The sequence below is a fragment of the Larus michahellis genome, chromosome 4 (assembly GCF_964199755.1).
Source record: "Larus michahellis chromosome 4, bLarMic1.1, whole genome shotgun sequence".
Taxonomy (NCBI): Eukaryota; Metazoa; Chordata; class Aves; order Charadriiformes; family Laridae; genus Larus; species Larus michahellis.
Window position 1 is genome coordinate 7632660 of NC_133899.1, and position 18156 is coordinate 7650815.

General features: G+C 40.5%; 1 protein-coding gene across 3 annotated transcripts in view; it reads left to right on the forward strand.

Annotated features, from left to right (window-relative positions):
• Positions 1-4621, forward strand: part of ADAMTS18 (ADAM metallopeptidase with thrombospondin type 1 motif 18) — a 79246-nt gene extending 74625 nt beyond the window's left edge. For all 3 annotated transcript variants that reach the window (XM_074582875.1, XM_074582872.1, XM_074582874.1), the window contains one exon: positions 2583-4621. In XM_074582875.1, coding sequence (XP_074438976.1) covers positions 2583-2698 — 116 coding nt within the window. In that variant the 3' untranslated portion in view covers positions 2699-4621. The remainder of the gene's footprint in view (positions 1-2582) is intronic.
• Positions 4622-18156: the final 13535 nt, after the last annotated feature.

An 18156-nucleotide genomic window follows, 5' to 3' on the forward strand; every position in this document is an offset into this window, starting at 1 on the left:
AGGGACTTGAATCCAAACAAGGATATATAGATGAAATGGTCCTAAAAGGGATAAGTAAATAGTTCTGCTATTTTCAAAAGTAAATGTCCTTAAGACATCAAATTAACCTTCCTAAAAAATTTTGCCGTACTTTGGAGTTTCTGTATTACATCCTTTTCTGTCACGATATAGCAAGCACTTCTCTTTCACCCCTGCCTTCCTCTGCTATATGTCATGTCTGGAGTACAGTCTGGTACTAATTCTGGCCTTGGCCTGTTTCTCTCTCTCTCACATCTGCAGGAGCCCTTTCCCCTGTATTATAACTGGGTCGTCAGGCTCTAGAGATCAATTATCTCTTCACTGCTCTCTAACTTTCTGTCGAAAGCAGCAAAAAGAGAGGGAACCAGCTGTGCTGGAATCACATTGAAGCAAATCAGTCTCTATTATCAGCCATGCAGCTCCAGCTCAGTGATCACAGTCAAGAAATTAATGTTTCAGGGAGAGTTTACACACTTCCCTAGACAAACTGGGTCATTTCGATCCCTCTGTTAGATGCAGTTACGGTCACCGTAACTCCTAGTAAACTGCTTAAAATGAATGAAGATTTAAACAACACAGAAATGAGTAAATAGAAACAAGGGACTGACAGCCTGATCCACATCCACTGAAGTTTGTGGGACTCTTTGTGTTCATTCCAATGGTCTTTGGATTAGGTCCCAAGAGCACAGTTTTCAACCATACCTCTGCAGTGTTAGCACTGCACTCCGATCTTCAAAAGGGGCATAAAGATTCATAAACGTTGCCTCCTTGGTGCTTATAAATTTTCTAAACAGTAATTCATAATTTTTGAAAATTTACCCTTTCCTGGCAGGAAGGCTTCTTCCTGACTTAATCAGAACAGCTTTCCTCACTTTGTGCTGTGTGTGCCTGTCATCTGTTGTCTGCTTTGGGTCCTCCCAGCGGCAAGTTCTGCGTGGTGGCCAGCAGGTGAAGTGACGCGGTGGCCAGCAGGTGAAGTGACGTGAAAGCTGGTGCTGAAGTGCCAGCTGTGTCCCTGCTGCCACGCCACTAAGACCAGAAAGGCCATGCTGTGGAGTGGGAAGGCTGGAGTTCAGTACTGAGCTTCCCAGTTCCTGCACAACTGTTTGTTCAAGGACAGTATTTTCTCTACATAACATTAGCATTTACAGACAGGCTTATGTTTTTAAAAACAGGAATAAAATGGCATCTTTAAAAAAAATATTATTATTAAATTATTTTCTTATTCATTCAAATAAATTAGAGGGTGATAAAGGTATACAAAATCACCTTTGCCATCATACAAAAGGGAATCCAAAAAAGCCAAGTGGTGACTAATCAAAAGAAGTTCCTATAGCGAGATGGAGCTGAGCCCTGCCCCACCGAGTACGAAGAAGCTGTGTGTGCTGTGTGAAGGAGCATTTCTCTTCTGTGACTCAGCTGAGCCGATCTGAGAACACAGACAACGATGGCTAGATTTTTCTTCACCGTCTCCTTGTAAATTCCTTTTATTGACCATGTAAACAGTAGTTCTGAGAGTCGAATGGAATCTTTTCCCATGCTCGCAGGAGATTTCAGTTTAGCTATAAATTTTGCTAAACCTCATTTAAATGTCTTACTGCTCTCTCAGACATGGCAAATTTGTTTATAAATCATCCATACGAATCATCACTCTGCTCCTTTAAAGAAACACAAAGCATTCACTACAAAACTGGAGAAAGGCACACTATGAAATGTTTTTAAAGCGACTGGGCTGTGTGTATAAATGATCTGTACATCGATTTTAGTGAAATAAAATCTTAATTGAAAAATATGGTTTATTTGTAATTAACAGCTGGGCATTCCAGAACTAAACATTGTCAGCCTGTCTCTTTTCCCCTTGCAGTTAATTAAGATTTCACCAAAATGCCACAGGCAAAGTCCTAAAAGCCTGATTCATGCCACCTAACTAGAGTGTTTAAGAAGAGAGATTTCTTAGGCTCCCTGCACAGTCAGACGGAGAGGAGTCTCTCTGGAAAGTGCTGGACCGCAATCACACAGCAGAGCACTCCGGGCACACGTGTGCAGAGTAGGTCCCTGCACCCAGCGTCCCGTGCTGTTTGTGTGTTCCGGCCCATACGCTCAGAGCTGATGCTACTCTGAGCTGCAGGTAAACTCCACGTGATGCTGACGGCAACAAGCAATCGGCATCAGGTGTGGGGCAGGCTCATTTCTACCAGTACCTGGCTTTAGAACACCATTTGTAATCAGGGATGAAAACACAGATGATTTTTTTTATCCTCTACTTCCTCCTGTTTTTCTGAACTTCAAAGTGTGCTCTGAATATTTTAATTCCTTTAGCCTCTGACCCTCCTATTATATTATCTCTACCTCTATCAAATTAACAAATTAAACATTTCTTAACAAATCAAAAAGAAACTAGTATTTTTGAGATGAAAGCTAATTCATGGTTCCTCTTCTTTGAATTGAGTCACCCATTGTGTTTTTAATATTACCAAATGCACTCAAGCGTGCGGAACTATTGCCTGACTTGTTGACTTGCTAAAACACAGTCTTACCATATTGCTTGGATTTCTCTCCTTCAGATGATCCTTCTTGTGTGGATTTCTTTACCTGGTGTCATCTGGTTCCCCAGCATGGTGTCTGTAACCACAAATTTTATGGCAAGCAATGTTGTAAATCATGCACGAAGAAGAACTGATAGCAGCGCGTTATCTGAACCCTTCAGTGACAGGATTCTCTTCTTCAATTTATGTTGGAATTAACTTTGCTTTGAGGCAAGACACGGTGCCACATAAACCACTGATAGAAGAGACATTTTTTTAGGGGAATGTCTGAGGTACAGTAATTGTTGGATATATATTGAAAAAGGAATGTTTCTTTCTTTTTTTTTTCTTTATTTGCTGACCTCACTAAAGTACAGGGTACTATGGATCACTTGAACACTGAGACTCGAGGGGCAGTTCTTCTTTCTTTAAAAGTTTCATTTTGCACTGTCAGTTGTTATGAGGAAGAAATTAAGGCACGGAAGCTTTTCCTGGCTAATTTACCAGAATGCAAAGCAAAAGAGACTGGGAGCTCAAGGAGGAAGGTTCTGGTGTGGCAGCACGACAGATGCCACTACCAAAAGCGTTTCCTTCCATATTTTTTTATGATACTATGGTCCCAGGGTAAGGCAGCTGTTTACTGCCACTTTCACAGAAGGACACTGAAATGGCCGTTGTCCGGAGAGCGCAGCGTCACGCCTGTGGCCCCAAGAAGTAACTAGTGCACTACAAAGATATATGGTGCTTCTCTATTAGACTTGCTGCTGGAAAAGCAAGTTTTGCATCATGCTAATGTTTTTATTGTGTTGAAGAATTCATTTTCTGCTTTGTGTAGAAACTCAGAGATGGTTAACTAGTAACTTGAAATGTATTCCTAGAAATATTCAGCGTTAGAATATTTGGACTTTTAATATTGCTGTGTTACAAGTAAAATAGAATTTCATATTTCAACTAACTCAAGGAACTCAGACTTATTGAGCTCAATGGTTATGTTTTCAACTTTCTAAGCTCATTAGATATGTAACTTTAAACTTTAAACTTGATATTTTAAAGTAGTTTTTTTTCAGAAGCTAGCTTGTTTGAATGCCAAGATACTGAAGAATGTCTTCCTTTTAATCTCAAATCTCTCCGCAAATTTTGATGCAGCCGTTAACCACAGAAAATAACAAGAATATTACAGTCCATTAATTAATGCTAAATGTCTCTAAATAGTTATTTATTCACACAGGTTATATGAAAAAAAGAGAAAAAAGATGAGTGGATGATTTACTCTAACCAAATAAAAGTCAATTCTATTTTTATACATTCTCCTAATACTTTTATTTAGTTCAGAATCCACCAGCAAACAAAAGAAATTTAAACATCATTATAGTTGTAATCGCTCAGTATCGAGATGTTTGGTGACACTATATATCAAATGGTACAATTTAAGAAGTTTCTGCATTGAAAAAATACCCAACCTATTTGCCAAACCCATTCTGAGACAGAGCTGTGTTCTACTGTAATTTTCTGGGGAGTGCCTGCGAGGGACATATTTATCTAATTCCACCCAATCCCACAACTTCGTTTGATGAATGTAGTTCAGTTTTACTGTTTTTTTAAAGTATCGTTTCAGCGTAAGATTAGCCAGCTCAGCACTAATGCCAGACAGTGGTCACTTAAAATTAGCAGTTCCTTCTGCAACAATTTAAATTAAAAACATGTATTCTATGATACTTTAAGAAACGATGATTAGAAACATATCTCAACCTACACCGCTCTGTCTTGATATTGGACATCGTGTAATTATAACTGTTTTTCTAGGAAAACTACAAGGGTTTTTTTTGTTTTGTTTTTATAATTGTGTCCTTTTTATTATTTGATGTAAAATAATTAATTTATTAATGCATAGCTTTTCCTTTATATTTCTTTGCTCACTTCCTTAAGTGACAACTGAGGAAAGAAAATGGTAGGGTCACAAAGTATGAATTATGGTGTAAAAAAAGCAAAAAATATAAGTGTAATATTTAATTATTTTATAAGCTTTGTAATAAAGTACTCTAACTGTTTCATTATATTTGGGATTGTAAAATTCATGAATAAAATATGGAGGTTATTAAGTAAATATCAAGTAATATAAGCCGTGTATGCATTCACTTGCATTTCTGCTGATTGTCCCGTAGTATCTGTAAGGGAAATCTTATCCTGTTTTCTTCTGCTACATAACTGGCGGATGTCTGTGGCTCCGAGCCTGCGCCAGCTCTGTGGAGGGGCAGTCACAAAAGCTGCCCACAAGAAAGGCCCGTTCTTCGGGGCAGTGGAAATTGCGGCACCGTAGCTAAGTGTGACCTCTGCTAACCGTGCCCCACCATTCAGGCCTTGCATGGGTTAATATTGGCGGGGAACCCTCAAAACAGTGGATTTGCGTGTTAACAAGCCATTATGATGAATGGGATGGAGGTCATTCCTTTCAGGCACTCAAAGTCAGGCGTATGTGCTAAGGTCATGTGAAACTTCTCTACTTTTGAAGGTTCCATTATACTGGCAAGTGAGGAATGTACTGGTTATTCAACAGAGTGAATACATCGTAGTTGCCTTTAAGAGCAGAAGATGTTTCTCATTTGAATGACTACCCTACCACTGAAGCAGCTGGCTTGGATTGTGCCCATTTCAGGCACAAAAAGGCAAAATGGACATAACTTCTTGAGTTTATTTTCGTAACAACACAAAAGGTAAACCACACAAAAATACAGTTCCACCCCGCCATGTATACGACAAAAACTGACCTATCACTTCTCTCCCTAAAGACAGTGGAAACCAGCGTGATTCTTCCCTGCATGTATTTAGCTGCAAGGTGGTTTGCAAGATAAGAAGCCTCATTCAACACAGCATTAGGTTTTACAGCCTCTCCCATCGGCCTGGGGATACTTTATTTTTCTACAAATGACTCAGCTAAGAAGTTTCCAAGCCAATCCCTAGTAGGGACTACACTGATTTACTGGATCATTTCATATATGTATTCTCTAACATATATTTGCCGCTTTTCCCTTCGTTCACCATCACTCGGTTCTCTGACAACAGCATGCTACATAGAGTATTGGTGACAGGAAATACTGAGCATGCTTCTGACTTGCAGTATAATCTAGTAGGCGATAATAAGCAATAGATCAGGCTGCTCCTGAAGGATTCCCAGCAAGCACTCTTTTGAACATGACTGGGACTAGTGACTTAGATAATTAATATGCCCACACAAGAATTCAGACTCTAAACTGCTTTGTGTTCTGGGCTAGAATTTTGGAATTAAAATGAACTGACGGTTGTCAGTGAATTACAGTGTTGGAGATGGATGTTGAAAGAGGAAATATTGCATAAAGATGTGCTATTGTGTGGTTGGATCAACCCCAAGTCCACAACTGTTTTATGGCTGAGCCCTTACAACGATATTTGGTATACAAAGCTTGGCAGTTTTCTAGAAGTATATTGCTGCAAGGCTCACTTTATAAAGCAGAATGGGGTCTTTTCACAAAGGAATAGCTCCGTTTCCTGTAGTCAGATTTCATCACTCAGGTAAAGGATGCATCTGCCTAAAACTCAAACAGATATTTAATGAATGGCTTGATTGTGTAAATCAAACAACTATCTCGGATGCCCAGAAGACATGAAATGTTGGAGACAGATGAACGTTTCACTGCATGTGGTTTTATGGTAACGTGATCCACATCCCGTATTTCCTTTATTTTTCAGCAAATCCTATTCAAAAGCATCAATAAAATAAATTAACATTATTATTTCTATTGTAACAGAAGTCCAGCCCTACTGAGTCAGTGGGATCCCATTGTGTGCAGCACTGTATACACATGTCAGGAAAGGCTCACAGTCCTGAGCGTACAGTGAGAAACAACAGGAAAAGACCATGTTAACAGTGAGCTCATTGTGATGAGGAGAAAAAGTGTTACTTGCGGTTCAGTGGCTGCCTGGACACGGCACAACACTTCAAAGGCAGCTCCATGCAGATAAGATCTGAAAGAGCAATATTGAGGAACTTTATCTCTACTCTGTTTCGAAAGCAAACGCTGAGCATTGCTGAGGTCTGAGAGGACAGTAGGGGAAAGGCAGTCGGGGAGCTGGGATACAGTGAAACGAGGCAAGAATGAGGTGAGTTCAATGCTGAGTCCTAACCAAGACAGTGACTATCACGAGAGGAAAGCAATACATCGGAATCATTCAAACTGCTAGCCTGGCAGCTACCAGGGACTACAGAGATGTGAGTTTTTGGCAAGGCAGTAAGTCTTCTTTCCATCAAAAAAAGTTGTGAAATAAGGAGATGCAGCTGCTAGAAAACACCTTCAATTCCTCCCCAGCCAATATTGTATGAACATCAGGCAAATCAAAGCTGCCCTTCCTGTCTGCTTCCTACAGGCCGTGCACCACTATCATAGATATTCTTCATCAAACAAATCCGGGCTGGGCTGGAACGTGTCCTTCAATGTATGTCACACTCTGAAGTTCTTCACCTGGCAGCCTACAAGTAACAGTTGCTTCCCACAAGAGGCGGCAGTGACAGACCAGTAGCCAGGGCCGTATTGATTCTCAGACTTGTGCTGCAAACGGTAGAGATGTGGGTTGCTATTTACAGCATGGGAATTGCATTGCCCATGGCAAGGCAGTGCCTCTGCCCTGGGCAGAGGTAACCAGAAGCACACTCCGTCCTAAAGAGCTTGCCTTCTGAGAGCCAACATACACCAGGCAGGGCTAAGGGAACTAGTGTACTCATTTTCCATGAGATACTGGGGCAGAAACAGCCTGAATGTCCCATCTGGGCTGAACTAGAGACAAAACCTGAATTTCTCAATTCACAATGCAACGTAGTAACGTCAAAACCACTTTTCCTCATGCTCCCTGAAGAAAAGCATCTATCATGGGACCTATACTTCAAACCACTAAATATTTTATGTACTTTCTGTTCGATAATAAGAAGTGTTCAATCATTAACAGAATCCATTTTTATTTTTGGATTCCTCCAATGGAGGCAGGAACCTTCAGGTAAGCCCTGACTTCCAGGCTTACTTTCTAAGCGCTAAATCAAGCTGTTGTCACCATACATTTCAGCCTTAATTGTTGGGTACCTACTCCAACTTAAGATGGACCTTTAGTATCCCTTACGTGACTCGGGCTGCCAATTTATCATGTTCTGTTGTGCTAATGTTCACTAATACTTTCATAATAACATAGGAGAGCTGACACAGAAGTTAATTCAAAAAGAATATGAAAAGGTTTATAATTGAAATGTTTACTCGTGAAGTTCTTACCTACAGGAAGCAAACATTTCAGAGAAAAGCATACACAAGACCTCCCTCTTTGAGATCTTCACCTTCTCATATCACTGTAATATCTGAATTAGGTCTGTCTAATAGGAGAAACCGAAGGAATTCTCCCCAAAGCAGGAATCCCCTGCCAACACTCCGGGAAATAAGGGCCCTCTCCTAGCTCTATTTAGATTATAGTTGAAGAGATTCAGGGTATCTGCAGAATTCAAGAGTTTTTCTTGTACAAAATAGTTAATCCCATCTATAATGCCCCTTCTGGACACTCTGTCATAGTGCTTTTAGCACGGTAATGTATTGCAGCCATCCCGATTCCTCACCTGAGGCATGATGATACCCAGGGTTCACTGCAGAGCATAAGCAGAGGGGACACCTGAACACAGAAGTGGCTGCGTTTTCCTTCCATAAGCAAAGATGAGAGAAAATGCCATTAAGGTTTTCCCTGGATGCAGTTATGACTCGTCTTAGAGGAACTGCCATTCTATGGCAACATGTTCCCCAGGGCACTAGAACTCACGTTTCCACATTGTATATTCAGTGTAACTGCTGAGCAAGTCAAAAGTAATTGAGGTCTCGACTTCCACAAAATGCACCACTAAAAAATGATTTTTATAAGCTACTAAACAAAATATTTTGTGGCTTTCATTTTTGGGGGCTTTTGATAGCTGAAATATATAAATTCTGATTGAAAAAGACAGTATAAGCTTTCTACGTATATTTTTAATATCCAAACAGATCACCCCACTGATTTTTTTTTCCCCAAATGATATAAGTAAATCCTGCAGAAAGTGCTCATAGATTCATTGTATTCATGATATGTCACTATTTATCCTCAGGAGCTGAACAAGAAGTTTCAATACACAAATCGTAATTTCACCCTCCACGAAAAGATACTCTACTTCCAAGTCCATTAAAGGAATTTTAACTTCCAAAGAATTTACTTTACTGTTCAGCACCCTCCATTGACAGATATTTCAACTGGATCAGAACAGTTCACTTCTAGCCAGAGATATTGCCCGTCATCAGAAAGGTCATCAGCTCAGACTTTGTAAAACTACACTGCAAATGCCAAGTTGCCCAGAACTACCATGACTTTCTCATTCTTGTCTTTGCTGGTGTGTGGGGAAAAGTCAACCAGCGCAGACAATAACAGGGTATAAACACAGCTCTCTCCATTAAATATAGTATATGCTTCTTCAAACTCTATCATTTACCACAATTTAATTTTGAGGTTTTTGGTGTCCACTTCCAACATACTAGTTGCAAAACCAAAATTGTACATAAACAAAGTGGAACATCTAATTGGAAAAGCACTCAGCTATTGAGTGAGACCGTCGGATGGTATATGGGCTACTGTGATATACACCTACCATATTAGATGTTCCGAACTCGAACTGGCATTGTGTCTTGTGGCCAGTTAACATCTAATGCTGACTGGTTTTTTTTGTTCCTCAATTGGAATGGAACTTGTCATGAAATCATAAACTTGTTATAAGTGTACCGCTTGCTCAAGTGTCAGTCTACTAACCTCTAGCTAGACTAGACTTATGTTACATTAGTTGATTCAAGAGCGTAGCAGTGCAACTCTCAGGTAGCTGATACAAAACACTTAACTCACACATTTAACACCTGGCACACTCATCAACCATTTTATTTATTCTGTAGAACAATGATTCTACCCTAGAGCTTACACATTTTTGAGAATCCTGCTCACTTTCACCAGTCATACTGCTGTTTGTAAGGTAGAGCTGAAGCCTCCATGCCCCCTGCTGCAGTGCAGTGTTGCAGGTCGGTTGGGAGCACTGGTGAAAAAACTTCATCTGGGCTAAGGAGCTGAGAAGACAGAAGTTCACAGACCTGCTGAGGCTGATGCCAGAGCTATAAATTAAAATTTGGGATTACAGGGCTTCTGAGCTTTGACCTGTTGTGATCAACAACTGCAAAGTTGAAGGGAGGCCAGACTGACTTGTGCTTGCTGCACGGTATTTGCATTGCATTGAATTTGACCCACTCTTCAGTGTCTCTACTGGTCTTGAGCAGGGACCAAGAATGGGGTTTTCATCTTAATGTGTAACTTGGAAACACAAAATAGAAGGGAATCTGTCTTCTGACTGACAAAAAGCAGAGACAAGATACTGTATGGGATTTGCTGATGCTCTTGGTTGAGTGATTTGCTCCCTCCTTTTTTACAGCCAGTGCTAAATCTGTGGTCAAGATGGAGTAGTTTTTCCTCACCCAGTTAAGATCATCTGGACATTTTCAGATACATTCCTAGTATTATTGCACATATTTTAACCTCTTTTACAATCTTCCTGTGAATTACCAGGTTTTGAGTCTTTGACCTTTATTATCAAGTCTGCTGTAAGATGATAGATAATGTTTTTGCAACTTCTTGTACTTGCTCGGGAGAAGGGGAACAGAAAAGCAGATAGTCTTTTGGTTCATTCTGGACTCTACACCTCTGACATAGCAGTCTGTTGTGGTCAGAGACTAGATTTGATAAAACAAGTCACTTTCAACCCTTTAACCACCTCTCTCTAGCTCACTATATCCACTGTTTCCTCTTTGATTAGCTTGGTTAAATGGTTAATTTTAATTAGGGCAGGCACAACTCACACCTCTGCATGAAAGCAAGCGCAATGGGGCCCTCGTGTTGACCGGTACCAATAACAGCACTGATCTGCTGAGAGATCACGACTTAAAGGGAGCTTAAAGGTCTTATTTTTCTTTTAGGTCAGAGTAGTGATTCCTCTAACAAGGCCAATTTTAGCATCTGCCACCCAAACTCTTATCCACGTATATACAATATATACAGTATAGTTCTTTCGGGCTGTTAAATTAGCTCTTTTTTTACATAAGGAACTTAATTAAGGTGGAAAAAACCCCAAACTACTTCGTATACGTTATGTCTTCTTATTCAGGAAACAGCCAGAGGAAAGTAGTTCCCCAGCTTCCTCGATTACACAATCACACTTTGCCCAGGATCAAAGTACTTCAAGAACTGAGTTATTCTTGGTGCTGGTTTTTGTAAATGCTCTTCCCTGAGCTTCTCATTAACCTTCTGAACCTCACTGCCTACTGGATGGACCCCAGCCAGCATCCTTCAACTACCAAAGGACTCTTTGAAAGGAGAGTTTACACCTCAGTCTCCAAATTGTGTTACTGTGGCCTAGTAACTATATAGAGGAGGAAGGCAAACAGTGGATTTGCCTTTTTAAAAACAGCAGTCGATTAAAAAATAAAGTACCAATAATGTGAGAATCATACAGTCCTGGAACCTTCAGACATTTTGGCACATAGCTCTGTCTCTCTCGGACAATTGCATCCCCTTTTTCACTGCTTCTCTCCTCCTGTTCCAAAGCTCCCCCCTGAAGCTATCGGGGGGTGGGGAGCAGAGTGGGTTGTGAAGTGTCTTGGGGTAATCCACTCTGACAGGGAACTATGCTGATTAAAAGTTATGGCTTTGGAACACTAAAGCTCCCACTGCTGTCCACGTAAAAGTTGCTGCTTTCTATTTAAACCTTAACAGTCACATCTAATCAAGAGAAAATAAGGACGTTTTTATGAATTCCAGGAGAAAAATTCCCCTCAGGTGTAGGCTGCACGGTTTGATCAGCTCCAGTATCATGTTTTAGCGTTTCATATTAATCCCACGGATTCTGAGCCAAGAATGCTAGCTTTCATACTCGCCTGACGGCCAGGCAAAAACACTTTGGCAATTTGTTATTATTTCAGCTAAACTTGCAATATGCAAATTAAGATTTATGGCAAATGAAGGCATAAAACTATGCATTTATCTTCACGTGGAAAAGGTATCATGTAGCTGCAAGGTGCCAAAAAATACCAGAGCTGGGCAGAGAACAGGCGAGTTACAACTCCCAGAAGGCACTGGAGAGTTGTACATCAGCATTTTGTGTCCTGATGACAGGAAACAAACTATTTCACAGTCTGAGATTTTCTGGAAGATATGGAGTTGACCCAGCCCTCAGACTAAGTATCTTGTTTCAGTGTTTCCAACTGCAAATTGTTTAAAGTGTCAGGTAAATCTAGGTTTTTCAACAAGGCTAAACAAAAAGAAAAATTATTGTTTTATGGAATATAAGTATCCTGTTGAAAACACAGTGATGGGAAAAAGCTGATTAAGTACAGATAACATTTATATTCCTACTATTCTCCCATCCTCCCCCTTGTTTCTCCATGCCTAAGCAATTAAGATCATTCCCAGCCATGTGCCGATTCAGCTTTGCTGCAATTGCATTAAGGCAAGGAGACAAGATACTGCCTATTCCCTCCCTCATCTTGCTGGGGTAGTACGGAGGAACACAAGCCATGTAAGATTCAGAGGTGCTCTAGAGAGATGCATTCCTGTGTGGTCTTATTCCCCGCTCTATATTCTGCAGTACTGAAGACAATAGGATGACACATGGACTGGAGATAGATCCATGCATACTTTCCTTCGTAAGTCAGGGTTTCCAATGAAAAGCATTGGAAAACTGAGACACATGCCCAAAGTTCAGCCCAGCCTGAGCCTTGGGGTCCAATTTTCATCTCAATCAGAAATTATTTCCCTTAAGTTAAAGGACTCATAACCACACAAAACCAGTGCATACAAGCCAAATTCAAGCCACATCTGGTAATAAGGACTTTAACAACAAGAAGGATGTTAAGTGAACAGCGCATATTTTTTTTTCTCAGTCTATCCCCTCACATGCAAACCACAACTTACAGATTCTGGAAGCTGCTTTGCCTCGCTCCTCTGGTTTACAGCAAGAACAAGCCAGCCTTAGTTAGGCACAGGCTACCTTATTCCCCATTTTCACCTAACTCCTATACCGTATAGAATTAAAAAAACTGGTGTTGCAAGGCTTGGACTAAGTTGATGTAAATACTTAATTCTGTCTTGGAGAATAAAAGTGGTTTAATCCAAGGGATGTGGTGTCCAGTACGTGGGGCTGGGTTCTTTCCGCTCAGACCCTGGAGCTGGGACCTGCTGTGGCTGATGAGAGGGTGCTCTCCAGTGCGAGATCAGAGAACGGCACAGCAGCAAAAGAGCTGTGTTTCAGCAAGTTAAAGAATATGAGTGTTCTTAGACAGCCACCTAGTGAGTTTAGTGAGGAATCAAGAACTGGAAGAAAATTCAGTGAACCCTCACCGAGACTGGAGTTACACTACAAATACAGTGCTAAACCAGAGCTAAAGTCAGCAATGCCTTCCACACATTTTTCACCTCCTAGGAAATGCAGTAGCAGAGCGCAAGGGCTCCGGAATTACTTAGCAGTTCTGAGACAAGATTCCTCATCACTTTACGATTCTAGAAATTAATGTTTGGGTGAGAGTTCAAGTATTAAAAAAAGATGTCTACGGGTTAAGTGAATTTCAAAATTTTGTTTAGGAACAAATATGTGTGTGTGTATATTCACCTCACCTTTTTCTTACATATCCATTTCTAAATCAAAGCATTACTGTTGACTGAAAAGCCTCGTACCATGCAATACAACAAAAGGGGCAAAGCCTAGAGGGAGAGATCCTTAGAACTGCCCCTGGGAATTCGCACAGAGAGCCTGCTTCACCCGTGAGTATTCTATCATTTCTGCTAACCTGCATTTGAATGTGGTTGTGAAAACAATACGAAGTCTTTTGAGTGAGACAAGAGAACCTATGAGCCCAGTTCACATCAGGAATAGCGCTTGCATTAGTTGAGTGTGCTAAATTCTAGCTCTATGAAAGAAAAAAAAAAAAAAAGCCCTCAACCATAAGGGTTCACAGAAGAACATTCAGGTATGATTTCTGAGTTTGCCTTTGCAAAGTTATTCCAGGGAGACCTCTGACAATGTTACACACTTACGGTCTCATCTCTGTGCTAGCACTCTGGATGTTCACAGAGCCACAACATGCAACTTTATCCTCATGTTAGAAAGATGCAAAATGTGTGGAATTATAATGAAGCAGCCGGAGTTGGCACCTCATCAGTCCAGCAGTTAACCACTGCTTCCTAAATTACTTTTTGCTATGAAGACCACTTGCAAGAAGAAAGCTCCCAGACGGACTCTTTTTATAACTGTGATCATTGAAAAGAAAATGAAAAAAAAGTTCAGCTGAAATAAAAAATTAAGACAGTAGTGGAAAACCTTATCAAAACCGTGGTTCTCCAAAGTTTCATCTAATATTAATATGCCACAGAATAGCTGCAGGGGGGTGAGTAGGTCAAAGAATAAACAATTAAACTCTGCTGATGATACTCTGGGATGCTGTAGAATTTCTACTTAGATATTTACTGCCTCACAAAAATCAGATACAGAGAACTGCCATAGCTGCAGATCACGTCAGTCCTGGACCATTGCTGCAGCCTTGGACATACAGTTTCTTTGTTCTTATAGACTTGCAGCGTTTGTAATCCCCAAGTCCAACAATACAATAATATACTAAAAATAGCTATGAGTGCGCTTTGAATTCCTCTCAGGAACATCAGCTCTACATGCCTAATTAAATATCCTCGACACACAAAAAATAATTGCAAGGAAAAAGAAATCTCCCTCATGAGGGCCAGATGATTTTAATTAGGTCTCACTCAAACTCTTGCTGGCCTCACATGGCTCAGCTCACTGCAGAACACTCAGTCACACTGAGATCGCACGCTGTGCTCCAGGCCTTTCCTTTCCCTTTCACACTGGTTGCTGCTCTTCTGTCCCAATTTCTTCCTGTTCCTTAAGAATTTACTGTCATCCAGCCCTCAGAGCTCCAGTTCTGAAGCTCCCCAGACATGTGGGGCTGGTGCCATTTGCTCATTTCTTATTTTTTTATACCTCAGGAAGAGCTAGCCTGCACATATGGCGTGCTTCTGCATAGAAGCTGGACATAGGCACAAAGGTTCCACACAAAACCTGTGGAGGAGGAAAAACAGTATTTATTTATTCATTCCAGGTAAGATTACAGCCTCTTGATCCTTCCACAGACACAAGCAGATCTGCTATCAGCCCAGCAACTGGAATACAAACTCTGGTCGCACTGCCTTCCTTACAGGGCAAGAGGGGTTAAATCCTGATGGCAGCTCACCAGACCCTGAAGGGTATCACCAGAGGGAGGGTGGGTACGACCACCACCAGAAGACATCCCAAAAATTCACACTTCTGCCATCTCCCTCCACAAATCTGTGTTCCATCTCTTTTGTACCCACAGGGGAATTTGTGCCACGATGCTGTGGTGTTCTGTGACCGTGCCGAGACATGCGAGATAAGCACTTTTCAGTATCCCAGTTCCAACTCAGATATTTAAGGCTTTGGCATTAAAGAAGTGGGGCATCTCTAAAGCACAGTCTTCCACCTCCCCCTTTCCCAGCCATAATTACTAATAGTAAGTACTAAAATTTGTACTACCATGAGAATTGGAATGATCTCAATATCCAGTTTGCTCTAAGTAGATATTTACACATACTAGAATTACTTACTCCACTTCAGTATAATAGATATCTGTTGTCATAGTTAAAGTCCTGCAGCTCGTTCTTGTCTATTTCTCCTTTCCTGGTCCTGAGTATTTTTAAGTGTCAGCTTTTGGTTTGATTTTATTTTTGTGTGCATTATGGGTTCAAACATATCCAGAATTAAGTGTCATAAGCCTCATCCTGGCCCTGAATGACTTTTGTTTACTACAATGTTTTATCTGTCAGCTCAAGGGCTCATTCCAGATCTTGCAATGACTTTTGAATGTTTTTTGTTTGTTTGTTTGTAAATGCCAAACCAGGGAGTTCAACAAATTATAACTTCCAAGATTAAATTCCAGCTGTGGAAAGACTTAACAACATGGAACACGGACCTTCTGCAAGATCTCCACTGCAGTGTCATACTTCTCCTCCACTTGGGGTCACCTACAAGTGTTCCCCAAACGGCCCCTGGTTCCCAGCGCTCCCCTGCTGCGGGAATTCAGCACTCGCAGGTGCTGCATGTGACATTTTGGTCTGAACTTCTGCCGGACGCTTCTGCAGCTGCTGAGGTTTCCAGCTCTGCTGTTAGGAGTTCTATTCCTCCGTGCTGGGTTTCCTGTTTGGTTGGTTTTTATCTTACTTCTAGTACTGCAACATATCCAGGAATTTTATCAAGCAATCTGCTTCCGGTTATCTTTTAGTTACACACACAAGCTCTTCAAAGGGACAGTCTCACGATTCCTCTGTGCGCTTCTGCAGTTTAGTACTGATATCTGCACAGGTCTTATTAGCAAAATTTAGAAGCCTTTTTCTTTAATTGTTAAAGGTTGAAGCAACAAAGTTAGATTAAGAATCATACTTAATTTGACCAAAGAAAGCTGCTTAGTGCTGTTGTATTAAGGTGTTATACTAGCAATTATAGTTAAAAGGACTCTAACCTGAAGCAGTTTCTTTAGCTGTGAAGCCATGTCTATATTGAGCTTCCTACCCACAAGTATAATTCTTGCTTTTATGCAGCTCACCTGAAGCGCAATTAAATTCATCCCTATCATAGCCTATGCAGCAGGATTGTTTCTTAACACTTGAGAATGTATTAAATATATTTCCTTTATGTTAAACATGTAAAAGTTATCCTAGATGTTTTTCTTTTAGGTAATACCTGTAACGCACTGATTTCTCCCTTATGTGGTTAAAATCTCTTCAGTGACACTCCCGAAAAGAGTCATTCAGAATGCCTGAGTTCCCCTACAGCAGTTTGACTGGGCGTTCCCATCATGTATCTAGAGGTCCCTTTCTGAAAGTATTTGACCTCTGTTCTTCAAAGTGGATGAGTATTGCATGTTTATAGACATCTGCTATGGAGAAACATCTCTCTTGTGAAGCCTGATTCAGGTTTTTTTTTTCCATGACCTTTTTTTCTGACACAACTTCATAATCAGAATCACCCCATGAGGTACTGATTGACAGCATAACGCATTGCAGAATTTAAGCTTGTAAAAACAATAATGTGAACAACTTCTGAACCCACAGATAGGTTCAGATGTAGCCTAAAATTTTGTTCTAGGACTTCTGTTCATTCAGCAATTTGTTCAATACTGTTGCTCTGCTGTATTAAATGAAAAGTCAAGGATCCAAGGAACTGAAAGCAGACCAACTTTTTGTGGCCCCTGGAAAAATACTTCTCATACAAAGAACATTAAGCTGCATCCATCTTTCTGTGGTTTGAAAATAAGGGCAGGACTCGACTGAATATCTTTGTGATCATGGGCTTAACCTTTAATGATTCAGGGCAAAAATATCTCTCCAGGGTCTTCTAATTTAGAAAGAAATGCTATCATTCTCCCCGGTGAACTACTCCGTAAATGGAAATCTGGTATCCCCCAAAGCCTCTGGAAAATACTCTAAGTAGACTGGCAAAATTAGAACCATGAATTCTCTTGCAGAGGACAGTCTGGTGGATTTTTATTGCTTCCCAGATCTTTAACTACAGAAACATTCCTTGTAAAACTGTGCAGACCTTTCATAAAACAGATTTGTGATTACTTTGTTGTTTCTATCCCTGATTTACTAACCAAAGGTTTTCTTTTTAAGTTTTGAAGGCAGGCAAGAACATGAAATTACAGCTGAAGCTGGTCAGAACTGGAAGTATGGAACTACTAGAGATTCACCTCTGATGTCAGAGTAAAGCCATTTTACCAGAGGAACACTGTACATCAACATAATACTCCCAGCACAACACTCTCAAGCACATGAAATTAAACATCTACAGGATATTATTTTACTATGCTTTTTTCAAATCTGGCATGCTGACACAGAATATGTCAGCATAACCCACAGTACTGGGAAGGCATATGTTTACATCACCAGTGTATTTCATGTAAAAGTTTGTGTTACCCTGTGAACGTGAGATACACAAGAATGCAAATTTAACTATTAAAATTTGCTCGAGTTTTTTGACAAATTCAACTGAGTTAAAATCGACCAAACGAATGTAGTGTGTGCTTGCAAAAGATGTTTTGCAGACATGACTTGCCTGAGATTCTTTGCAGGTAGCAAAGTTTCAAAGTCATATCAAGAATACAAGAAAAAACCCTACATTTGCTGAATGATCTGCTTCCATAAATTGATTTGTTCCATTTTAGTGAAAACCTCAGAGACTCAAAGTTGTCACACTTTTTGTAAAACAGAAGAACCGTTGACCCTTCTGAGGAACTAAGAGATACCTACTGGTTCAATAACATTACACGGATTAAGAGTACGCTTGCATTGGTAATACCACAGGGCTCAGATGACAGAGCCAATGGAAACACGCCACTGAGCTTGGAGATAGCTTTTCTCTCTTGTCAGTGTCGCCCAGTGCTGAGCCTATCTAGTTTTGGAGAAAGTCTCATAT